We start from the raw sequence: 26,952 nt of genomic DNA on the forward strand, positions 1-26,952 counted from the left end.
TTACAGAGATGGAGATGAACTTGTTTCAGCATCAGGAACTTCAGCACGCTAGGGGGCGGTTTCAGGTTTGGGTAGGCAAAAGTCTAATGAAATGGATATACAAAAAAACAAATATCTTATGTAAGGTGATGGGATAAGTCCTCACCTCAGTGAGCTGGACCAATCTACTGTAATAGTGTATAAGGTCTCATTAAAATTCTACCTTTTCTATCTAGTTGTAGCACAATATGACAAAAAAACAAACAAACAAACAAACAAAAAACACAACAAAACAATTCTGTGGCAGGTTGGGTTCTGTGCAACTGAGTTGTGAACAACTCATTAAAGCAGTAACCTGAAAAAGAACCCTAAGAACTTGCAAAATATGCAAGGAAGAAACAATAAGTTGGATATATAAAGACAAAGCAACCAGAGTAGACGACTGCATCTCTGGACAACTGAGTTAAAAAGCCAGTAAGCTTGAGCTCACAGGCTTAGAGTATCTGGCAAGGGGCTAAACTGTATGGTAAACTCAGAGAAAATAAACCTTGGTCAAATTTATATCCAAGTGTAGGCAAAACAAAAATTTCTTCTTTATACCAGTGTTCACATAGGGTGACTCCCTCTGAGCTGGATGTACTGGTGAAATACAGTAAAACAAAAGTGAAATACACTAAAGCAACTCAATGAACCAGGAAGCTCTGCAATCTTACTGAACAGTGATTCTGCTGTACGAAATTCTGATTTTGTTTCCAATTTCAATTATGGGGAGGAGAGGCGAAGTCAGAAACTACTATAAAATAGGGGCTTAACTGTGAACAGACTCTTAGGAGCATGCCAAGACAATCTTGTTTAAGGAGTAGGCAATAATTTTTCAGCTGTTTCTGCAGCTTTATTTGTCTGTAAGTCAACCTCCATGCAGGAAAGACATCCAGAGTATTGATACCATCTACTGCTCAGTACATTGATCTGTTTGCTTTACAGAATTTCATTCCAACCTAATCCTTTTGATCTTGAGATGAGCATGTATCAACATCATAAACAGCAATGAAAGCACAAAACTTTGGATTCATAAAACTTACTGCATCAACATATAGCAGCAAAAACACCCACAGCACCACACTGCTTACTTATTTACTGCTCAAGCTCAAAGAAATTTTTGCCCGAGATGAAATATATGCAGGTTCATGTTAGGGATGCCTACAAGAGGCGTATAGGTAATTGTCACCACAGTACTCAAGGGGAAAAAAAAAAAAAAAAAGTAAAATAATTCTTTATCCAACTTGGTGGTCCCTCATTAGTTTCTCCCAAACAAAGCACAAATTTGTTTTTCTAGTGCTAAGAAGTTCTCTCAGTCTTTAAATTCTTTATGGAAGAAATGGTGTATTATTACTGTGCTAGGTGCTCTATTAAAAAAAATAATAATAAACTAATAATAAAGCGAGAGTGAGAAATACCACCTCTGACGTTTGTCTCTCTACTTGTATGCCTATCCCAGCACCACAGCAGTAAGAATATCTCTCCCTTAAACTTTGCTATCCTTTTCACCAAGAAATAAGTTGCTCAGAAAAAGGAAAGTTCACTGAAAGAAATTTCTTATCCTTCTTCCTCCCCACCCCTTTTCCTGGCTTCCTCAGTACGATGCTGTTTGTTCTCCATTTCTCTTTTCTAAGGTCTGTTTTCCCCCCTTTTTGGGTATCAGGCTTCAGGTTCAGCACAACTCTCCAGCCTGGCTCTCCTGAAGGACCGCAGCATCCATGGCCCAATGAGACACCATGGTGATGGCTGTGGGTACGCACTGAGCAGATGTGGGAGTCTGTCACGGCCACTATGCCCCACGACACAAGGTGCTGCGTATCCAGGGACACAGACCACCAGTGCAGAGGGCAAGGAAGCTGTGGGCCCTGGAAAACAAGGCTGCCTGCTTTCTCTGAAACTCTGCTACTCTTCTACTCCTGTGATCTTTCCTGCTGGAAATTCAGCAGCTAGCAGTCTGGAAGATGTATTCAAATCTTCTGCGTGCTTGGAGATTAACCTCTCCTTCACTCCTACTGCTTCCTGACAGGCAGTGTTTTACCAGAAAAGGAAACAACCATAATTGAATATGGCATAACTCCATTTTTCCCCAAGTAATCTTAACAGCAGAAGAAACAGTTTCCTGCAACCTGCGGGACAGCTCATGCTGCCAGGGGAGACTGCCCAGCCCCGCTGCCTCTGCAGGACAACCTCACTGTGCCCACATCTGGCCCCTGTCAGCCGGTCCCATGTGTCCGGACAGGTCTGCAAAGAGGCTGTGGTGAAGTGCAGTGAGGCAAAGAGAACCCTAACAAACCCCCAAAACCCTGGAAAGTCACATACAGACAGGGCACAGTGACCTTTGAGGAGGGGAACTAAACACAAGGATGAAGCCTCACCAACTACACATATTCTGCACCCCACCATGGCCACAAGCACAACATCAAGGGGCTACAAGCATGGAGCCTGGCAAACAATACATTCCTGCAAACTTGGAGCTTCCTTCTACTTTTAGAACTTTCTCACATAGGTACATATTTTTTTTTTTTGGGGGGGGGGGGGGGAGGGTTGGGGGGGGGGGGAGGGAAATCATGACACAAGGGATATTATTCTTGGAGATATTTTGGTCCTGAAGGAGAGGGCTTATCCCAACTTGTGTGTGAGGCAGGCATAATGACAGACGTTATTTATGAGGAGCAGTGGCAATAACAAGCATGCTTAAATAGCCAGCCTGCATTTACACAGGGAGCCAGAAGCAGAAACCAGACAGCAACACGGTTAACTTCACCACTGATCTCATTTACTTACTGCGTGGGCTGTTCTTAGCACATCTTCCTGCTTTTAGCTTAATAAAATAATACCCATAAACACAGTAAAAACAGAAAAACTGACTCTGTATTGAAGCACTTCAGTGAATTGCCAGGTTCTGACTCCAATACAGCACTACCAAAGCTTATTCTTAACTGCCGCAGGTAGCACAGAGCTGAACTAAACATAAAACTGCTCATGCAACACTTCATGGTGCTGGGCTAAGGCTTTATCATTTTAACTAAGCATCATGAAGTCTCTTTGGAGAGTGCTTTATTTAGGAGCAGTAATGCACAGCTATCAGGGGTATTTGGTTCATTTAATTAAGTTGAATACAATTATACTCCAGTGGGTCTTAAAAATGCAAGAATCTATTTAAATATTATTTAGATGCGTATCTTTTAACTACCACAGACTGCACAGGGCTTCCTGTTTATATCAATTAGGGACATCAACCTAGCAGTAAGAATTCTCTCTCTTGTCAGTGTATAATCCTTTCTGCTCTGGAATCTGGTATTTTATTTGCACATTTTCCTTCAGCTGTGCACAGAGATGTGCATTTTGCATGCCTGTGTGCCTATATTGCTTCATCACTGCCAAAGTACTTCCTAATTAAGCTAAAGAGGCCTCTTACTCAAATAAAAGAGAAATATTTCTACCTACCTACAGTGCAATTCCTACAGAGCCCAGGCTTGAAAAATTGTGTGGTTGCCCCATCTCTCAAGTGTTTCAAACACATGTTTCTTTGAAGGAGCAACATGCAATTTACTACTTTAAGGAGCGCCTCAGCAAGGACTAAGCCACGTACTTGCTTCAAGAAGATGCTTAATCCCATGGAGCTGTCTATCCAGTAATGTCTCCCTCTGATAATACTTATGCTTCCACTGGTCACTGAATGCATTACTCAACTGTTGCACATCATATTTTGTTTCAGATGGGGGTGCATCTCTGTGAAAATCCCCACATGGTGAAAGAGAACCTCAAAAGCAGAAGCTCTCAGAATCCCACTGTCAATTAAGTATGTGAGAAATCACAAGTCTCTACCAAACCCAGTAGTTTGTTGTGACCAACCCAAGACCCTGAACCACAAGTCAAAAGGCTGCAACTGTAGATAAAGACACTTGGACCTGGAGAGTAAACTAAGTTGGCACTTGAACAACAACACATCAACCTGAACATCAAAAGGAGAGCGTCCCGCAAACTGACCATTTGTCAGGAAAGGTGCCATGCAGAAGAAAAACATCTCACCTAACTGCAAAAGAGATTGTATGATGAGAAGAAAGCTTCCAGTGGATAAGTTCCCTCAGATTCTGCTTCTGAGATGAAAGTACAGCCTGTTGTCACAGGGAACACCAAGCCACAAACCCAGCAAGTGTGGCAGGACAAGCTACGTACCTGGGCCAATCTGAAAAGCCACAAGAACAGGAGGGAGCTCTCAAGGCAAAATAAAGGCATTACACGTTACGCCACTTTTCAAAGCATGCACCATTATCAGCCCAAACCAGAGGACAGATAGTAATAAGCTACTTCACGCATGAAGAATTAGGACTCGAAGGGACATCTCTCACAAAGAGAAAGGAGAATCACACCTGTTGAGATCTCTCTTCCAAGCTTTAGAGGCATGACTACATATCAGGGCTGATTGGGAATGAGTTACATATTAACAGGCAATGAGGGCATCCGCTGTATCCAGCAGCTCCCTCTCAGCCTCAGCCCCTTCTCGCTAGCCAGCCCTCTGCTCCAACTTATCCACTCAAAACACCTGTAGGTAATTCCTGCCCTGGCATTACCTTGCATGATTCATGTGCTCATTAACAGCTTAACCCACTTTATGTCTGTCCTCAAGCAAAATCAGAACAAGACGCAACCAACAAGATGCACAAGGGGCTTTGCCTTCTGATACCCCCCTTAGGAATGAAGCAAGCCCTGTCATTTCAGTGACACTCTGTGGCCCACCATCAGGCCCAGGCCTCCTCAGGGCAGCCTGCATGCTGACCTTTCCCTTCCTAAGTCTCAGCACATGTTCTGCTCATTTCCTCTCACGGAGGCTGCAACTCTTCCTTCCGCACGAGCTTCCCAAATCCCTCTTCCTAGTGGTTACCAGCTACTCTTCTCAACTGGGATCCTTTCTCCACTTCTCTAGCCAAACAAAGACAGCTCTGGATACAGAACCACTGCACATTTGCTGTGTGACATCACCCATTTGCACACTGTACTAAATGCATTTTCCTACGTGAGGTGGAAGTCCGGAATAGAGAGAGTCACTGCTTTTTTTTTTTTTTTTTTTTTTTTTTAAATATATATATATATTTTTTATTTTAACTGCTCCAAATAGGAGCCCTACACAGCAACAGCTCTACCCAAGAGATGAAGGAGGGCCAGAGATGTAATATATTCCTCCTATGCCATAGTTGTAATTAGATTTGGCAGATGGAAAAAAAAAAAAAAAAAAAAGAATTTGTAGAATCTTTTGTATTCGAAGTACATTTGAGATGAGGATTAAAAACCACAATTAGCTTGGCAGAGACTATCTGAGGAATGTAGCAGTCTGCCAGAGAGGAAAAGCAACATTCAGGACTCACACCTCTTTCTTTTTTTTCACCTTTGGTAATTACAAACTCGACCTCTAATCCGAACAAACCCAATGAGACTCATCAGGGTTGAGTCTGCAACAAGGATCTGCAGAAGCATCCTTTGCCATTCTCTTCTCTGCATGAACACACACCATATGTGGAATGAAGTAATTCTTCATCACCGTGCCAATATTCTGATTAGGTCCTTGACCTTATGTTCTCGGTTGACTTCCTGAGTTTAGACAGATATCATGCAAAGCCTGGGCTTCACGTTACCAGTCTGCACATATATACATACTCACTTCCAGACACAAAACCTGAACAATACACTGTGGGATGTGTGTTGAGCAAGAAACAATGTACCTCACAGAGGTGACATACCCCAATTTCCCTTCAATTCCTTAAGCAACAGACCATGCCACCACAGGGGAGCAGGATGACAGAGGATTAGACTGTATTTCATGCCTCACTGCAAAACATTCAGGTAGCAGTAATTAAAGAGGAGAGCAGAATTTTAAAGCTGAGCAGCCTCCACTGATGAAGCAAGAAATAAACAGATCTCTTCACTCTTAAAAGACTGAACAGAGTAAAACACCAGGGAACAAAATATAGTGAAAAATATGCATCTTTCAACTTTTATTTACACACTGCACAGAAACCAGCATAGGAATACTACAAGCTGAAACAGCAAGAGAAATTTGGATAACTAAGAAGAGATACCAGGAACTGCCATTTTCTCCTACAACAAAAACACAACCTCAGAGAAACTTTAGAGCAGTATGGTATGTAAAAACAAACAAAAACGTCCAAAGAATTTGCCACGTCTGGAGATTTCCAACACACTCTGCCAGCAGGAAAACTTCCTTTACTCAGTCCTTTTTCTCCAACGAAATGAAAACAGACATAAGGATATGCATTCAGAGGGGGAAGAGAAAGCCACCTGCTTTTGAACTGAACTAGTGCTGCTGCCTTATTTGTAACAACACAGACCCCCCTGGCAGCACCAACACATCCCAGGTACTGTTTACAACCTTGGAAAACAGACTGCAGTCTCCAGCTCATGCATGTGGAAATTTGTTGTCCCTAATTCTTATATAAAACGTGACATAATCGGCACAAAACATTCCAAAGCACAGAGTTCTTGAAATGTAAACGTGGTCATCTTGAAGTTGGAAACCTGAAGACAGAAGTTAGAACCAACATGCAGTGTGCAGTGTCTCCACCCTTTTCCAGTGGTTATACAGTGGTTATTTATGAATTCTGAGGCGGGAATATGACAGATAATGGAGTGGAAGTCAGAGCCTGCAAGTTATGATGCATATTACATATGGATATAATTACTCTTTTGTTTAAAACGTTTTTTTTTTAATTTTATTTTCATCCTCACAAAGTACACATTTTGGCTTAAGTGGAAGAGTTACTGTGCTAAGCTAGCCAATCATTGAAAACCCACAAGAATAATCAACTACTTGGTATTAATGAAGACTCAGTTTACATTTACATGGTGATACTGCTAACAAGTTGAATCTAAAAGTGGTGGTAAAAAGGAACATAATGAGCTTCAATCCAGAATTAGAACCTAAGTACTTTCAATTTGTTTCCAACCCTAAGATGGTATAAAAAACTTTCAGTCTGAAAGGGTTTTTTTTACACAAGTTGGAATGCTCAGAAAGCTCCTGCTGTGAGACCGCGAGTACAAAATCCTGAAGTGATGGATGCATTTCAGAACTTGTACAGATATGGTTAAGAGAGGTAAAATGCAATGCCTGAGATCTCCACAACTCTGTAAACCCCACAAATTCTACAGCAGTGATATTCCACTATCATACATTATGTGTAATATAAGACATACATTATGAGTAGCAGGATATTATTCTGGCAAGCAGAACACCTTAAAAACCTAAAATGCCTTTTCCTGAAGTGCAGTGAAAGGCAATCAACCCTACAGTGTGTTTTCACTGAACCTCCAGCCGTGGATATACACTCACTTCACAAACATGCACTCCATCAACAGGGAGGTGCAACGCACCATCACGGTCAGTACTCCCCAGTCCACTTTCCCCCCATCACAAGAGAAGAGAGCCAGCTCTGCACAGCAGGGTCGGCCTGGTGCCAGAGCTGGGAGAACCATAGAATCACATGACAGAACTTGTAAAGAAATGGCAAAAGGTGTTTCTCCTTTCTTCTTTAAAACCCATGAGCCATGCTTGATTGCAGAGTAAGTAAACTCTTGTGCCCTAGGCTCGTGACATTTTTATGTAAACAGGGAAGAAATTAGACTTTATCTTTCTCTGCACACCCACCGTACCTCCAGGAGCAAAAGAGATCAGGAACATCCAGCACCAAGATGCTGCTCACGTAATCTTCATTCACTGCAGCAGGCGTGCTGATATTCTCATTAACACTGTTTGACTCCTGCCATGCCCATTACAAATCTTTCAATGTATCACTTATTATTGTATTAAATAGTTACCTAATCTCCTTTATATGTGCCTTCCCACACAACCAGAATAGGCCAAAGGCAGAGAACATAAAGTTTTAACACACGGTTACCAGAGTAAAATGCCGTTTATCGTCATAAATACAGTAACAACAATGACACTGAAAGAGATGTATTTATATTCCTGATAATTACACTCATAACCTTCTATGGGTGTGTGTACCCACGCACATAGGGATGACCTGTTTTTCACTTTAATTTTTTTCATCTGCAGGCCTGATCACATAAACTGATCTCAACAGCATGCTTATGTTGGTACAGGGCCACAGGGGTAAAATCAGCACAATGCAATGGGCCTGTAGCACAGACCTGAAACAGCACTCCAGTCTGACTGCATTCTGAGCAACACGGACCTCAGGAGCTTGTTCTCCCATTTATTGTACAACATTTAGTAAAGAAACCTGGAAATGATTTAGAAATCGTTTTATTGTATTCCTAAGCTTGTTCACCTAGTTTTCTGCTTAAACCTCACTCAAAACTGTTCTCTTGGCAGGCTGCACAATTCTCAATCTCAGTTTCAAACTTCTCACAGGCAACGTGCCTCTGAAGCTAGTATGAAGCTCAAAAAGACTTACCAGGCGTCACAAGAAATTGAACTGTTAGGCATTCCATTATACACATCTCCATCCAGATAGAAATAGCCTGTTATAACTTCCTGTCACAAAGCACAGAGGCACACAAGGAAGGTCTGCTGTTGCTTTAAGCATGGAAACGTTCCACTCAGTTCCAGGAGAGGAACACAAAGCCAGCAAGCACACTCCTGGCTCACATTCCTGCTACTGGACAGCAGCAGTGCAGCTCTTCTTGCTTTAAGAGCAGCTATTTTTCATAATGTAAGTTTGTGTTGAGAATTCCTGGATTTGAATGTGTTTTAGTAAATTATTTTGTGATTTTTTTTTCCTGTCAGGGATAGTTAAGCCTCATGAAGATAGAATAACTACAAGCCTTCAATGCCTCTTTATCTCATCACACACGTGTACATGTACATACTTCTTAAATGGAGAATGTACTTTTATAGCAGAAATCTTTGTTTAGAGATTTGCACATGTTAAGCCTCATTCCTTCTCTATGTCTATTTCTTCACAAATAAGTGAAATCCAGATTCCTGCAAAGCAACCCTGCCATTTGCAGTCACAGCCTCTGCCTCCTCCCACGGCCAATAAAAGACACAAAGACACAGGTTGTTAGTCATAGTCCAGGTCACGCAACAGCAAAGCAGAAAACTATCAGCAGCACTTTCTGTCAAAACAGGTATTGTTATCAATTATTTTTCAGGGTCATCATAAAGTACTTATTCATCTGGTATTTCTTAACCTACCAAAGCCCAACACAAAGTATACTCACCAGCCATTAATACCATGATAATGGGCAAAGTGGAAATGAACAAAGCTTGTGTCGCCGCCTGAAGAAAAAGCTGTAAGAGGACCGAGCCTAAAGCAGAGTTGCTACATGACTGAGGCAGACTCCAAGAAGACACAGTGCTCCAGCATCCTCTTTTGCATCACACAGCCTCTAGAGAGAAGGCAGCCCTGAAGGAACTGGCCCAGAATCAAAGCTAGAGCTCTAGCTTTTGTCCTGGAGATTTAATCCAAGGTTGGAAGGATAGCGATGCTTTTCTCCCCTGACCCAACCTACATTGCCATCCCTCTGCTCCTGCCTCACACGCCATCCAGCTGTGCTCACTGCCATCACCAATGCCTCCACCACCTGCACAGCAGGCATGCCAGCAAGAGTAATTTACATGCAGTTATGGACGGCATCACACTAAGTGAGATTAATCATTATCTAACTCTATAGAACGTTATTTGTTCTGAGATGCACTTGAAATGTTTCCACCTGACTGCATAAAATTGCAACTAACACGTGTACCATAACACACTGCATTCCATGCAGTACAATTCCATTATTTGGTGATTGGTGCATGCAACACTTTTTCATTTCTCACACCAATTCTTACATTTTCTTTCTGTTTATAGACAATGCCATTTGTTCATATCCACAATAGGGAGGCAGCATCACTAATGTCAATCTTGCCATGGCTTGTAACGGAGTGAGCTTGGTTGACTAATTTCCAAAATGTAAAAAATATGAGGAAGTATTTCAAAACACTAATAATGGAGCTGGTACTCACAGCAAACAGCAATACAGTAGAAAAAAGAACATATCTCAAGATTCCAATTTACCTCAGAATACTCTCTAGTAAATAGCAGCTCTCAGCAGGCAAAGAAGAGCTATAAAAACCTCCCATACTTCTTCCTCTGTAATTCAAAAGCCAGGCAAACTGTAAGTTTTCCTTCAAAGGGAGAAAAATGGGCACCAAAACCAAAAACTCTTATCGCTCCTGACTGCACAGAATCTTGTGGAGACCTTGCTGCCTGATGGAGACATCTGTGTTATACGACCTGACATGAGAGAAAAAGCCTGGACCAAAGGTTATCTCTCTCTTCATAAAGGGATTAGCCTAGCTAGGCATAACATTTTGTGGAGACCAGAGGGGAAGGAGATGCAACAGGTTACATTTGAAAAATAAAATTAAACATCTAAACTGAAAGCCACTCTCCATTCTGAACCCTTTATCTGAAGGCAAAATATAGTCCACTTCATGGCTTTGTGAAACAGGAAAAATGAGAGGTGCCGGTTTGGAGAGCAGAAGTTATCCTGATAGGCTCACCCTAACTCTCACAACTGGGATGCAATTTAAAACACACTTCAAAGTAACAAAAGTCCTTTGAGCTGGAATGTCCCCAAGGGCTTTCGGAGCCAGCTCACAGTACCATGGCCATTTTGCAGACACTAGAAGAGTTGAGTACATCCTGTTTCCAAATGTATGCCCCACCACAGCCAGGACCCAGCTGCCTGCCCATTCTGCTGCCCTGATGTTTTGACACGACAGCAGAGTGCTTATACCTGAAGCCAATGTGAACTCTGGGCACCAAGCGAACATCAGAGAAGTGGAGGCACTTGTATGATACGCTGGAAGGGCATGAAGAGACAACATTCCTGCTGCAAGTCCTAGGAGAAACTAGCATAAACTTCCCCTGCACCTTTTGTTGCTGCTATCAGCTGAGCATCTTTTCCCCATCTTCAGATTTCCAGGTTCCCTGGCTTCCTATCAAATTCCTCTCCCCAAAGTATGCTAGCCAGTATGTAATTACATGTTATCACAGTATTATCAGCTGGCGTCTCTCCTTCTTTTGGTTTGTTCCCTTATTACTTTGATAAGAAATTCAAATAGTCTCTGAAACATGGAGAGCAAGCTAGATTGTGTATGTAAATATTACCGCTCCCAGAAGAATCGCAGGGGGGAGCTTTATGGTCCTCAAGGCAGATACACTCTTCTCAGCAAACTGCAGTCAGTAGGAATGCACTGGCTTTCTCTTAACATGGTTTCTCTTCTTCGTTTTTTTTATAACAGATTCAGTAGTCAGAAATTGGAAACCAACTATCACTTTCTAATGGAGAATTAGAAAGTTTTCTAATTTTACTGCATCTCTTGCAAGTTCCTTAGTATCTTCTGCACCATGGCCATTGAAGACAAAAGCTCCTCCCACAAATAGAAGTGTTTTTTAGTGAAATCCCTGCTCTGTCAGAACCAATCAGCATATTGCCAGTGATTTCATTATTATCAGCATTTCATCCAAATACCTGCCCCAGATGCGGAAGGAAGAGGGAAGAACATCATATCAGCATAGAAGGCACAGCTGAGTCTTCCCTGTACTGAGGTCAACAGAACAGATTTTGAAAGCACATCATTAAAAAGAAGAAAAGTCACGGTTTTCATTTCATAGTACAACTTGTTTTAAGATTCACACAGAAACCTTCAGACTTCAGCAATGAAAAGTTTGAAGACATTAAATAAATATCTGATCTTACATTTCATACATCTCAAAAAAACCCACACTTTTTGTGGTGTTGAATTCCAGAGATGCAGAGAATTTCTACATTATTACTTGCTATTCATCTACTGCAATCTCAAAACCTTACCGTACTTCAACCACTCATCAATGCTTTGAGATGCTGCAAATTGCAACAAACCACTGCATTCCAATGCCAGCTTGCTACAGACTAAGCAAAAGGATTCAAGCACAATTATGTTATCTAGTGAGCTCCATTAACAGTGCAAATAGCTTTGAGGTGCTTACACTACAGCTGCAACTATGGAATATTTCATTAGAATAAGCGCAAAAGGAAAAAGTTACACTTACTTCAGCAAAACCCCAGTAAAGCTGCAAGCACACTCAAAATATGTCAAGTATGGAGAGAGCTATGTGACTTCGAAGCCCATAAAATATGCTGCTTACCACTTCAATAGTATTTTCTTCCCCTGTGGACCTGGGATCTGTCATCACAGGTTCTTGCATGCAAAGTTCTACTTTAAGTTAACTAATTCAAGTGTACTCAATGAAATACCAGCCTGAGCAAGGGGCTCCAGTCTGCATTCAGAGCACACCAGCAGGGCTGGTCTTCGTGGCCTCACCTCCTATGTCCGGAGCAGACCCCACTGTGGTCATTTACCTGGATAAGTACTCAGCTCCAGCAGACTTCCGAAAACCTGACACCTTCCCTTCCACCCCTTCCTCAGCAGGAGGAAGACAGCACCAGACATTTCATTGCTTTTACACAAAACTGCTCGTCCTTTGCCACAAGGACAGCAAAGCCGCAGGCCTGGCCTGCTATCCTCAGAAGTTCTCAAGAACCAAACTGGAGAAAGTCCTGAGCCATTTCCTGACCTCAGAGCCTCCTGCCTCCAGCCCACACTGGGCTTCATTCTGCCTGAGGTGCCTTTCAGCTGCACCATCCACCCCATGACCACTATCTAAGAAGGTCACTTGTTTGACCAACAAACTTGACATCCGCCTTTCCTAGCCTCATTTCAGCTTTCCCCTCTCGCAAATCCCTTGAGACCTTGTCTCTTCCTGCACGCCTTGGTTAGCTTCCAAGCTGTTCCAGGGCCAACCTTGCACTGTATCACAATGCCAACTTCTTAGTTCACAGTGAATCACTCCAGTATCCATCTCCATGCTTCCTAAACACTTTGGGTTATGAAGCACAGTAAGTCCTAGGAATTCAAGTCTCACTTAATTGACACACAGGAATGGCTCTGCAGGCCACCATCATGGCCTTATGGACAATGGCCAACAGTCCCCAAATGTTCACTTGAAAAGTACTCACCTAGTTTACTTCTTGCCTTTTGCAGCAAAGGTTTGAAAGGAATGAATTGCTAAGCATCAAAAAGATGAGCAGTGAAGAAAGCACAGAAACTTTCCTTGCCTTCAGGAAGACACACTAAATAAGCTCACGTTTAGTTCACAGGAAGATGTACTTTGCAGCAGCAAAAAACTAGAAATGCTTTAAAAGCCTGAAATACAAAGAAAGCTGATAACTCGCACTGAGGAGAGCTTCCATTTTCTCTCACATAGGTCATTATCTGAAACCCAGCATAAGGGTAGCTTTTGTTATTTGTGACGATGTTGTAATGCAGAGCACCAAAGTATGAAAAACTAACAGCAGTGATGTTTGCAGCCCATATAAACAAGAAACATTACAATCACAGGATGATTCCTTCCCGTAAAGCAAACTAAGACAAATGACTCTCACTTAGTTTTATGAGAAGAAAGATAACAAGTAAGCAGCTCTGTTTTCCCAAGATGGAGAAGAAGTTGTACAGCCAGAAGAAAGCTATTCCAATTATTAGTTGTGTGAGAATCAGATCTTTTCTGCATCGTGCCACAGTGTGCTACTCTGTTGCTTGGTCTCCTCCAGCACTCCTTTCCAGGCATCCAGTAACCCTTTGCTTTTACTAAATGCAGTACTGAAACCTGCCAGAAAATGAGAGAAAGAGGCTGTTCATAAAGTACCAACTGTCCGCTCCCTGTGAACTGGCAGAACTGACTCTGCTTGCATGCTTAGATTAAAATCATTAACAGTGAAACAGTGTACGCAGCCGGGCACTGTTAAACTGAATGCTGCGTGACTGAAGCACTCCAGTGGGGGAAGGCAGTGGGGCAGCCTTGCTTTTGTTTGTTTGTTGATTGGTTTTGACGAAAAATCTCATTTAGGATATTAACAACAAGGAAAAAAGAAAAAAAAAGAAAAAAAGCAGCATACAATGTTAACTCTTTGTTAAATTCAGTGCAACTTCTGATTGGATCCCACTTGTTTACCATTGACTACATTCCAGAGCAGTTTTCCATACGGGATTTCTCTTCGTACCCTTTAGTATCTACTAGTTGGTGGTTCAAAGCAGAAAGTGAGGCACACCGGAACAGCCCATTTGCTCTCAAAGCGGACAAGCAGGACTCCGTGCCGGCCGCCCCGCTCCGGACCTCTGGAAGGCCGCCAGCAGCAGCACCTACACAACGTCAGCACTTGTTTCTGGCCCCGCACCTAACTCGGGCACTGCACTCGCTCCCCGCACGTAGCAGCGACCGCTCGGCCGCTCGCACTCCCCGGGTGCCCCGCGGCCGCAGCCTCTCAGGGCACAATGGCCCCATTGATCGGCTTGCTCCGCTCGGCGCCCGCCGGCTCCGGGAGCGCAGCTCCGCGCTCGGCTTTCCCCGGAGCGCGACGCGAGCGGCCGGCGGAGCAGCGCAACTTTTCGACCGCGCCGCGCGGAGCGGAGCGACCGCGACACACGGGCCAGGAGCGGCAGGTGTCGCGGGGATCCGCGGCGGAGCCGCACTCACCAGAATGCCCATCACGTCGGCCCACAGCTGCGCGAACGCCTCCGAGGGGCCGCTCTCCGCCGGGCCGCCCGGGCCCCGCTCCCCCTCCATCCCGGTCCCGCCGCCGATCAGCACCGGCTGTCCGCCGCCGTGCCGCCCCGCCCCGCCATGCCGCCGCCCCGCCGCCTACCGGCCCTCAAACTTTCCGCCCGGCACCAGGCGGCCGGCGCTGCCGCCGCGGCGGCCAGGCCCCTCCTCCCGCCCGCCCCCGGGCTCGCCCGCTGCGCATGGCCGCTGAGAGGTCCCGCGGCCGGGCGTGCTGCGGGAGGGCCGTCCGGGCACACCTGCGGCCGCTGCCCGGGGGCAATGCCGTGCTGCCTGGGGAAGGTAACCTGGCAGCGGTTGTGCGTGAGGCACGGTGCTCCTCGGGGAAGGCGTAGAAGCGTTGCCCCCATGCAAACCTCCTGTTTCGCGCTACTTCCCATCCCCCGTATTATAATGAAATTAAATAGTCATTAATTACAGGCAGCTCCCACTTCTTAGCCAACAGTCTCTTGCCCGTGCAGGCACACAGGCGCGTTTGGGACGGCACGTTCAATCGCGGCACCGTGGGGCCCGGGGCTGAGCCCGCAGGCATGCGATGCAGCTCCGGACCTGCCACGGCCCCGTGCCCAGCGAGGGCGGCTCTCTGCCCGAGCCAAGCTCTCAGCTCTGGCGTGCATCGTTACGCTTGGAAATTGTTGGCCGCTCTTGAAAAGCTGCCCGTTCGGGATGGTATTTACTGGAAGCACCTGTCTGCGCAGGGGGAAAAAAAAAAAAGGTTGTGCTATCAGTGGGTGTGCAGCTGTCACGCATTGGCTAAGCATTCAGAGCACTCCCGTTTCAGGGTGGCCTGCAGCATCCCCAGCGTCCCTCCAGCTGTGCTCACTCTCCAGCCCAGGAGAACCGGAGCAACAAATGACACCATCTGCTAACGGGACCAAAATAGTTCTAGAGAAAGCATGAAGGAACAGCGGGGTGCCTACGTGCTCCTCGCTTTCTCTCTGCTTTTCTTCTCATGCTCCTTTTCTGCCCTCAAAGCTACCATTGCCTGCTTTGCTGTGTGGAGCAGCCTGCTAGTGGAAAAAGCTCATTGAAATCATAGAATGACTTGAGTTGGAAAGGACATTAAAGATCATTGAGTTCCAGCTGCCTGTTAGAACTGCCATAGGCACGGTTGCCAACCACTAAATCAGGCTGCCCTGGGACCCATCCAGCCTGGCTTTGAATGCCTCCAGGGATGGGGCACCCACAGCTTCTCTGGGTTGCCTGTGCCAGTATCTCACCACACTGTGAATGAAGAATTTCTTCCTAACATCTAACCATCTTTTAGTTTTAACCATTCCCCCCTGTCCTATCACTACTGGACTGTGTAAAAAGTCAGTCTTCCTTCTGCTTATAAGCTCCCTCTAAGTACTGTAAGGCCTCAATGAGGTGCCCCTGGAGTCTTCTCCAATCTGATCAAGCCCAGCTCTTTCAGCCTTTCTTCGTAGGAAAGGTGCTTCTTTGGACCCATTCCAACAGGTCCACATCCTTCTTGTTCTGGGGACCCCAGGCCTGAACTCAGTACTCCAGATGGAGCCTCACAAGCTCAGAGGAGAAGGGGACAATTACCTTCCTCTTCCTGCAGCCCACAATATAGTTGGCCTTCTGGGCTGCAAGCACACACTGCTGGTTTCATGTCCAGCTTTTCGTCCATCAGGACCTCCAAGTCCTTCTTTGAAGGGCTGCTCTCAATGAGTTCTTCTCCCATGCCTCCTTTCTCAGCAGCTGCTGTGCAAAACAAGGATGTAGACTAAGCACTGTGTTAGAACAGCTATCGCTGGAGTTGGAAACAGTGCCCACAGGGAAAATCTAAAAGAGAATTATGCCAAGAGAAAGTGACAAGGAAACCTTTGATAGTGTACACATTAGAATACCCATATAGGACATACACAGTGTAACTTGTCATACTACCTACTGGCAGTAAGAAATAACAAAAGCCCCAAATAGAAAAGAAAACCCCTGCTAATTGACCTTTCAATTGTATGTGTCTAAAAGCCTGTGAAGTATGAGGATAAGGCGTGCCAGTGCAGTCTCTCTGCACTAGCATAACACCAAACTGGTTTAATTAGTTGGGGTAATTTACGTACTGACTATTTTAGATCCATGCTGAACCAAATACAGCAGCAATGCCAACCTACCTGCAAAGTATCTGAGCAAAGCACAGTGTTCATCTCAATATTTAAGCGACCAGGGCACCTGTTGTATACACTGTTCCGCATATGCTGCTCTTTATTGTATTTTGGATGCATGTTTTAAAAAAGCAAGCTGCAGCACAACATCTACCAAACCTCACTGTTGTGACTCACAGCAGTGATTAGATCAAATAGGCACAGTGGGCAGTGTTCCCAATGCCCGGCACCTCCCTGCCAGTGGAGGTCATTGCTCCCATGCAGAGATGACTCAACAAGTTGCGGGAGCCAGCCCTGAGTACTGTGCTTCTGAGCCTTGTAGTACAGGTACAGGAACTGGGTATGAGCCATGGTGATCCCTGAGCTGCTTCCTGAGCCATGAGGTCACTCTTCTTTGCGGAGGCAGCAACTGTCACTAGCACAATGTGATGCATGGCAGTGGCAGTCTTCCCTCGGCCAGTTGACTTCAACATCTCTGAGAGTCAGAGCCTTTGATTTTAAAAAGGGAGATGAAGAAGACCTCTTGCTAAATCGCTTGCCTCCAAGAGCAGTTTCTTTAAGAAAGAAGTTCTCTTGAGCCAATCGCAACAAATCCAAGTTACGATAGCTATCATCCTCCATGGCCTTGCAATTACAGCATCTATTGCAATTCATCTTCAGGCATTCATAAGACGCCACTGTCCCCAAGATTCAGTAAGTACTTCTCTGCTCTCCTTCCTTCATATCGCCCACCCATTTTAGATTTCCTCCATTTCAATGATGCTAGTGTCTTACAGAGATAAATCCAAGTGGCACTTTACAAATCAGCTCCTCCAAAAGCATGAGATTTCTCAAACAAGCAGGAATCCAGATACATCGAGAGTTTTGAAGCCCTGTTCTGACAGCAGCCCAGGCAGCAGGATTTAGTTTGTTTACAACTACTACTAATTAATTACAGATTTATTTCAGCTTAGTAAATTAGAATACAGTTTTCATTTCCATTTTTATCTGTAGCTACCCAGACGGTATCACAAGTGCCCACAGAACACCATGTTCAAGAAGCTTGTTGTACTGCATCTATTTACACTACTGGGCAGAAATAAATCCAGTCAGTTGTCTGTGATTTTGTGATTTTTTGATCCTGCTATCTATCATGCCATCAGCTGTATGTGGGTGTGTAAGTAATGAGAGTTCCCTGCATCTACACACCAGACAGGATTAGCCAATGCAGAAAGCAGCCTGCTATATCCAAGCCAGATGGACCTGCTGCCAGAGGGCTAGGCAGAGCAGGACCCCTGCTCCAAGGTAAGGCAGTCCTACAGGAACTTGTCTTCTTTTCTTTATTGCAGGCTTAGGGAAATAGCCTTCACACGGCCGTGCTATCTTTGTCAACCCTCATGAGTGTAAGCCTTGAGTGCAAACCTCTGTGCCCTTCAGAGGAAGGATCAGCATCTTCCTGTCCCAAAGCAACCACCTCACCACAGTGTCACAAAGCATGGCAATGGTTTCAGCAACACAAAATATCTATCAAAACAAACCAGAAAACATGGCATGTCATCCAAAGCAAATGATTGTGACTGCTGGCAGTCACGTAAAAGACTTAATCCAGGAAATCTACACCACAAACAACCTTGCTGTCAATTATAAACTACAAGGAAGAAGCCAGGAGGAACCAGGCTGCCCTGGGAAGTGGGTCATGCCCTACAGCGCAGTGGTCACTGGGCTTTGTGGGTGCCTGGAAATGGGTTGGCAGCAGTGACTTCCTGCTCAGAGGCCTGGCAATTATCTCTGTGTGTACAAATAAAACACAGGCTTCTCAGTACCGTCACCCTGCCTAGCATATCAGGTCTAAATAGGAACATCAAAGCTTCAGAGAAATAAACAAACAGTTTTCTGCACAGAGCATAGGAGCAGGGAAAGGGAGAAATTAAAACTCCAGCTAGACCCTACAGGTGACCCACAAAAGCCATGGAACTGCCTTAACACAAGCTAATTACAATGCAACACGCTATTAGCAGTGATTGTATCTCCTTCCAAACCTTTCCCTATTCACCCATGGCGGAGTTCATAAAATTGAAACACACAGTTTCACATTGCAGCCTTTAATTTGAACTACAACCCTTACCAGCTGCACACTCCATCCCATAAAGGCATAGGATCCACACTATAACACGTTTTTGTTTGTTTGTTTGTTTGTTTGTTTGTTTAATCTTCTTGTCCCCCATCACAGCAGGCATGCTGGTAGCCCTTGCAGAACAGCTCTGCTCTAGGGCAGGACAAGTCCTGCACACCCAGCCATCAGCAAACAAGCCATTGCTCCACATCAGGTACCCTTGGTATATACAGATGAAAATTATAAGGGTTAGGTCTACTGTGTGCATTTCCACATCTCACTGCTACTTATTCCTATGTTCTTGAAGTGGTTAAGTTTCAGCATTCTCTGCCAGTCAGGAAATGGTGGAAAATATACCCAATTTAAAAAGCAGTACTTTAATACAGAAAGTATTTAGTTTAGCTACTCTTTGCTGTGCAGTCGGAAACCACCATTTCACTTCAGAGCTGAGCGATCAGCTCCCCATGTATTGGCCCCTGATGACCTGGAGCATCGTGCCATGCAGCTGGAGCAGTAGGCTGATATAACCAACACAAACCAGATGGAGTTCAGGCTGTATACTGCTATCAGTAGAAAACAGTTACAAACAATGAATCACTTCATTCTGGTCAAAGTCAGAGCTCTCCATGTCACACCAGACCCACCATTCCTCTGGACATCTAAACCCTAATAGGTTAAAAAAATAAGAAGAAAGAGATGCACACCCAGGGAAGTCATTCCAGCAGTCCTAGCACTTAGGGCTGATACTGCACTCTGTAGATACATGAATACAGCTCAGCATGGCAGGCTTCAATAACAGTGTGCTGAATCTGAAAGACAATTCATAAGGAAAAGAAATTTAAGCCTCGTGCACAGCAACCACTACAGCCTTTCTGGAAAGGTACCTCCTGAGTCACAGGGAAACGGAAGGGCTCACATCCTCTATTCCTGCGCACAGAGGTGCTCCACAAAGGCCTCACATCCTGCCTGCCTTCCGCTGCACAGGGCACGGTGTTACTGTGAGGCATGGTGCTCACCCCAGGGACCCTAATTGCTCCTGCCTCAAGCACAGCTTGCCACCCCAAAGCCACCCACAGATCAGTGCTCCATCCACCTCCCTTTATGCTGGGTGCTGTCTGGACAATTCCCAAAACGTACCAGGACTCTCGCATTTCATATTAGTTGCTTCTGCCTTCTCCACCCAAACCCAGCATTCTCCCTTTTCAAGCGGCATAGCAAAGACACCTTTGATACTTTGGAGATTACTTCCTGTCACCATTTATACAACATTCATTTTCTACTAGTATTTTTGCAGCACTTTATACAAAAAGCTCTATCAGCCCTAATTAACTTTTCAGACAGCAGTTCAGCATCCTTTGAGATGTCTGGGGGCTGTCTCTAAACTGTACTTCACAGGAGCTTACCCAACTTCTTGCAGTATTTTGTAAGCATCTGCTACAAAAGATGCATACAAATCTTTTTTTTTTTTTTTTTTCTCTGTAGGAGACTTACAAAATCCACACAGACAAAACTGTTTAGCTCTGCGTCCTTTGGCTGCTCTTATCTCAAATTACTTTAGAATTAGGGAAATGAAAGAAAAGGAGAAAAAGCAAGTCTTAGAAGTGGGAATAAGGCCTAGGCTCTCCTTTTTCCAAACACGGAGTCCTCTGACTCCTTTGTTAAAGCTCTTAGCAATCTGCTAATGAAAAGGAACCTGATGATCTCATGCTAAAGCACACGATAAAACCAAGAATAAGGTACAAGCTAGTGGTGTGGGCTAGCTGTGCACTTCAGAGATGCTCAGTGCTAACCCAAGTAGCATGCTGGGGCAGCTGTAACAAGGTGAGAGGAGTGTGCAGACGCCGGCCTGCTGCGGGACTGTCTCCTTGGGACCAGCTCAGATTGCTGAGGTGAGAATGGATACACCTCGGAGAGGCTTAGTGCCTCTCCCTTTCAAAGGGAAAATATCTTTCCTCAGAGTAATACGTTTTTCAGGAAGTGTTCTTCCTGAAAAACAAAACCCGCTAACATCTGCTAAAAAGGGACTTAATTATGAAATGCAAATACAGGTCTTAAGGAATATATATATATATATATATATATATATATATGTATCTGCTTTGTAACAGGAAGGAGATAAAAATGTACAGAGCCGCCCTTGGCAAAATTTTGCACCAAAGTCAACATGACACAAATGTGCCAATAGCAGAGACTTGCAATAAAAGAAAAAAGTCTCTTTATTTTCTCTTCTAGAACAGATCACTTGCACCAAAGTCCTCCAGCATGTGCTTCCCACACACTTCACTGAGCACCCATTCTCCTATTTACCAGCTAAATACTGTCCCAACCTTAACAAACCACAAACGATTTACTTAATTGCTTCTTTGAGGGCTAACCCAGCACCCGTCTGAAGAAGCAGCAGCACACCCCACCAAAAGCCAGACTCACACTCCCACAGGGACTCATCACTGAGCTCAGACTTTGTACTTTTTAAGCCTACCTGCTAGGTCACCCAGACACATCATCAGTGAAGGAGTAGGTGAACTTACTTTATACAGAAACACCAACAAAAAAGACAACACACACAAAAAAAATCTTCCTGATGATCTCAGCCAGCCACAGATAAAAATAGGCTGGTAGCCAGTGCAGTTATTTGATGCTTGCTCACAGATAGCGTCAGTCTAGGGTTGATTCTCCCTACCAAACATGCTCACTTCAACCTCTTCTTTCAAGGACTGCTAGAACAGCTCTATTGCCAGAGCTTCTCTTACTGCCATCCCTAAAAACAGCTCAGTACACGTTATCAGTCTCTGACAAATGCAAAGCACTCAGTCTTTTCACACTGTCTAAACAGCTCTCCCATCTTTCCTTTTAAATGCTTTCCTGCTGGAGCTCCTGCATACAGGATCTGAGCAAAACATGGGTGTTCTCCTATCTTGGAGTTGTACCCTTAGGTTCACTGGCCTGTGCACCACCCAGGGAGCCCAGACACCTAAATTAAGAGATAATTTATGGGAAAGCAAACAGCAGCTGGCTAGTGAGCAGCAGGCAACCAGCTGTATTACCAGTTGCAGTTTCTGTAATAACAAGTATTCAAAAATTTGCAGATGTCAGGAAAATTATGCTTTAATTTAAATGTAATGGAATTTTTAAAGTAATACTTTTGGAGTGCCTTAGCTTTAATTGTCTGAGTCATCACGGTGCACTTAGTCACTTTTTAATACTTCTATTGGAAAATAAAAGCTGGATTTTACATTTACATTATTAAAATAACAGCAACAAATTGAGGGCTTCACATCACCTGGGTCCAGGTGGTAGTTTGTTAAATAAAACACCAAGCTGGTGAGGAAGTCGGGAGCATTCACAAGACTGTGACAATGCAGTCAAGATGATAAGTATTCGTTTCAGCTGTGGCTGTAAGCACAGGCAGGGACCTGATCCCCAGAGCCCATGCTCTTCTGACACAGCCTTTCTTTTCATTGCCTTGTGTGCTGAGCTGTACAGTCATTCAGACCCCTCTCTCCCAAATCAGTTTGAAATTGCCATGGAAAAATAAACTAAAACCTGCCCTGTGCTCACTAACGAGAATTAGCAAGGAAGTGGAGAATCATATATGACCTGGATGTTTTGTCTTCCCTCTACTGTAAATGACACACCAAATATTTCACTTTGTCAATTTTCATGAAATTTCACGACTAAAGAAAGAAGAGAGACATCTCCCACACACAGACACACCTGAAGTTCTCTGCATTTTCCCTCTATATATACACAGAAGGGACACAGGACGCTCATTATTTCTGTACCACACTAAGGCAGAGAAGTGGAGGGGGAGTAATTCCAGACAGCAGCTGCTTCCAGTTAGGGCAGCCCAGCTGGGAGGCAGAGGTGCCTGTCAAACTAATTAAAGTTAAGAGAAGCTGTCCATTTGAAACTGCAGCTTTTAAGCACTGGCCAACCCACTTCCAAAATGTAATTAACAAAAAAAAAACAACAGAGAGAGAGACAAGTGAAAACAGGCTAAGGCATTGCTGAAAACATACCTCCAAGCTATTCTCTCAATAAATATTTTGGGAAGTTTGTGAACAGAAAGATTATTGTTTCTGTGGTGGCGCGAGTGGGAGGAATTTACCCTCCACAACTCAAGCAACTGCATGGATGATGATACAACAGCCCTCAAGGGCAATGAGCTACTTACATTGGCTCCGTGCTGATGAAGTTTTACAAGGAAGTCATTTTATTTAAGTACATCTGGAGTAGGCTGGTATCGCTAGTTCTCAGAAAAAATGAATCTTCATTTGCAAGGGTTTAATAATTAGGCAATTCTGTTTGAAGATGGCCAAAGATACTCCTGCAGTTCAGTTCAGGCAAGGGCAAATCATGCCTAGCAAAAATTAATTGTAATTTGGATTTTTAGAAGTTATTGATGCACTTAATCCCAGAATTGCATCACACGTTCCTCTGACTTCTGCTGGAAGATGTAATTTATGAAAACAGATTTAAGCAAACAGCCATCCCTTGGCTAGATGAATGCTAAAGGGTCTGAAGAGGATGCAGTGATTATCTGCAAGCATGAGGGTGTGTACACACCAGGGGGAAGATTAGTCTGCTGAAGAAATCTCAGGAGGGTGTAACTCAGGGCAGTGAGATAAAAGTATGTGTTTTTAGGCCCTGAAACGTTGGCTTCTAAAACTATGACATTATTTGTGTATACAAAAGAAGCTCTGGTCATTTTAGAAATCATCCCTACTTGTCATTGAGGACAAAAATATGTAAAAGTAGACTAAAAGGAATGAAAGAAATGCACTGTTTTGGTGAAGGGAATATGAGAAATAGCACTTGTAACACACTGTCTTTGGGGCAATTCAGGTGACCTTCTGCAGTCACTGTGTATTATTTACCATCTCCACCACTGAGAAGGTAGCAGCAAGGGTAGTGAGCCCAAGAGGCTCTGGGCTAGATTACAATCCATGACTTAATTTCACGTGGCTTGCAGCTACATACATGAGTTTGGGTGATCTTAATGAGTAATTTCAAGGATCCTGCTAACTGAGCAATTGCCTAAGAAGACTGAAAAGCCTATGCAGCCTCTAAGTTTCTCATATTTGCTTAAAATTTCTCAGCTAACCTTGATTACATATGTGACATTTAGTGTATACGTAAGAACGTGATAAGATACCAGCGAAGTATTGGGCCTCATGTAGATGATTTTCATTACTCACCAGCTTTTAATTTCTGTAAATAGAAATTGAAAAGTCCTGCAGATAAAAATGTTTCTTATGTGCTTCTCATATGTGATTTCTTAGTGTTATTTATTTTTAATATGTAAATGGCATGAGCAGACATTAAGAGAAGACTGCTTTTTGACTTGTCAGACAAATTCTTTACCACCTAAAAGCATTCTCCAAATGCTGCAATGCCTTTTTTTTTATTCCTTCGCATTCTCTAGGTAACATCACACTAACAGACATGGACTTCTCATGTTGGAAAATAAATGTAATTCTTCTCTTGTATAGTTCCTTAGAACAGTTTACAGCGTATCTAACATTACTTAAGCTTATGCCTTCTGATGCCTGTACTTGCCCAGTTCATGTTCGTCACAGTCAGAAAGGAACTGAGACAAGAGATCAGGACCCAGTTGTTTGTAGCACTCCCAACCATACACATTATTCTGATATCTGACAAGTTCAAATGCAACCAAAGACTTTAGCAGGACAGAAGCTGTTTTAAAAATAATTTAGTACTTATTATTTCCAAGACTGTCCATATGCTGGTAAAAAAAAAAAAAAGTTCAACAGATGAACTGTATAAGAAATGACTGTTACAGCCTCTACATGTGACAGAAAATTCTTGTTGGTGTCAAAGAACTAAGAAGTATTAGAGGCTACATAGTGTGCCTGATGGTTTCAAATGAGCTTCATATGCTCACATTTACCCACCAGTGCCCTGACATGGCTTTGAGATACAAAGATCTTGGCAGCAATAACGACTGCTGCCTCCCTCCTGTGTTTTCTCTCTTTCACTGTAGTTACGAAAGGGAGAACCCATGAACAGGAGAGCTTGGGAAGGCTGAGAGAGGGCTAGAACATCCCAGGAAAGACACACGTACTATAAAGTTTTTTTCTATCCTACTTTCTTCTAAGAGTTTAAAAAATCCAAATGGATTTGTCAAGAATAAATTGTGTCAAATCAATCTTATTTCCTTCCTTGGAAGATAATTGGTACTGGATGAGAAGTAGCAGCAGCTGAAATACATATTGAATTTAATAAGATTTCTACTTTATTCAACCCAATCAGCCAATACCGTTATAAAGTCACACACAATTGGTTGAAAACACTCTTTCAGAGATTAGTTTCCAGTAGTCTGAGGCCAAAGTGAAAGAATATATTGAGTGGAGTTTTGTGGGGGATCTGTTCTTCAGTATTTTAATTTACAGCTTGGCTGGTACGTGCTCACTAAATTTACAGACAACAGAAAGCTCAGAGAGCTCGAAAATCACCGTGGAACATGAATCAAACATTTCATCTTATTGTGGAGCAGCGTTTCACAGTAGGCCATGCCCAGTGCAACCAATGGAACATACAACCCTGGCTCTGCTCACCAGCCGTTGTTCTGGGTCATGCTTACACCCAGTACACACCAGGCATCAAGGCAGACACGGGCTAATTGAAGAAAATGTAAAGGGCAGGCACATGAATGAGGGGCTTATGGGCAGAGATTGAAAGGGCTGGGATGCCATTGCCTAAACAGAAGAAAATTGCCAGAGAATAGGGTAACTTTCAAGTATGTAAAAGTTTCCGCTGCTAAGAAGAATACTCTTGTCTATCTGTCGGGGACGGGGCAAGAATGAGCAGGTTTAATTGCAGCAGGAGCGATGTTAGGTTAAATGCCAGAAAAAGTTTTCCAACAGCAGGATTCTTGCACACAGTGGAAGTGATTGCCTGGGGTCAGTGTAGAATCTTCATCACTGCCTGACCTGTTCCTGAGAGCCTCCCAGCAATCATTTTGGTACAACTGAATCTGCTCTGGTGCTTGAAGCAGGCTAAACAACCTCCTAAGATTCCTTCCACTCTTTTTGTTTATTTTAATACTTTCTTGTGTTTGTTTTAATTCTTTCAGACCAGTCTGTGAAAGCTCTATGTACAGCAGCCAGCATTTATTCAAAAGAATATCTGAATGCAATTAATGCCAAAAAGCAAGCATACAATGCCACAATTTATGCATTTTGCTGAATTAAAGCCTAGGTATCAAGGACACCATAAATGGCATTTATGTTTTGTATACCAGTGCCACAGAAATGACTACTGGTGCCTGGAGAACTGGAAATCCTGATTTTGATACCAACCAGAAGATCTATCTGTGAGCTTGCTACCACCTGGCCTGCATTTAATATTACCATTTGCACGAGATGTTTGAGTGGCTGTGGCAGTGTGTAACTGATATGATTGAGGATGACAGTTGCCAGAGGGACAGGCTGCTGCACAAGGAAGCCAAGAATCTCAAACTCAATATGCTTCATAGGAATAATCCTAGAAATTACAGCTGCCCAAGGGCAAGCGTTTTGTTCGTTCATTTACACTCCAACTGAAATGCATTAAATGTTTCTTTGGGTGTTCCTACCCCTCTTGGTCTTAGAGAATGACAGTCGCCATAAAATACAGCCTAATTGCCTTTCCAAAAGTGAAATCATTGCCTGGCTTCTTCACAGAAGCAATGCTGGGGGAAAAATAGCTATCTGTTGGGACTTCAATGCTGAAAGCACATTGCAAATGTGGTTATCTTGTATAAATCAGACCTGCAAGGGAGGGTACAATCTTTAGCAGAAGCTGCACACAAAACAGTTATTCTGCATTACATCCAGGACTTAAGCATGATGCCAGTGTGTGCTGAGATTTGCAGAAATGGTTAGGACAGCTACTTTCTTCTCTGAGACTTCCACAGGCACAAGGCTTTTGAAAGTCAGATCCCACTGAGCTTGGAATCTCCAAACTAGATATTGGCTAAGTCAAACCTCTGGGAGCTGTGAAGAGTGAAGAAACAAGGAGAGATGTATCGTTCACAAAGCCCTGAGACAACATGGCAAAAACATCTTCACGCATTCTACACACATTCAACTACATACATCATTAT

The 26,952-nt window shown here is 43.8% G+C and overlaps 1 protein-coding gene across 4 annotated transcripts in view; it reads right to left on the reverse strand.

Moving 5' to 3' along the window:
* The window catches only part of LOC128079897 (SAM and SH3 domain-containing protein 1-like), a 518,613-nt gene that overhangs the window by 108,203 nt on the left and 383,458 nt on the right, over positions 1-26,952 (reverse strand). The window contains exon 1 of one of the 4 annotated variants that reach the window (XM_052681603.1): positions 14,562-14,694. The exons of the other annotated variants lie outside the window; for them this stretch is intronic. Within the exon in view, the coding sequence (XP_052537563.1) occupies positions 14,562-14,651 (90 nt within the window). The 5' untranslated portion in view covers positions 14,652-14,694. Of the gene's footprint in view, positions 1-14,561; positions 14,695-26,952 lie in introns of those variants that run through there. 4 annotated transcript variants of the gene reach the window in all.

Source organism: Tympanuchus pallidicinctus, unplaced genomic scaffold (assembly GCF_026119805.1).
Source record: "Tympanuchus pallidicinctus isolate F22 unplaced genomic scaffold, pur_lepc_1.0 scaffold1, whole genome shotgun sequence".
In the NCBI taxonomy this organism is placed as follows: domain Eukaryota; kingdom Metazoa; phylum Chordata; class Aves; order Galliformes; family Phasianidae; genus Tympanuchus; species Tympanuchus pallidicinctus.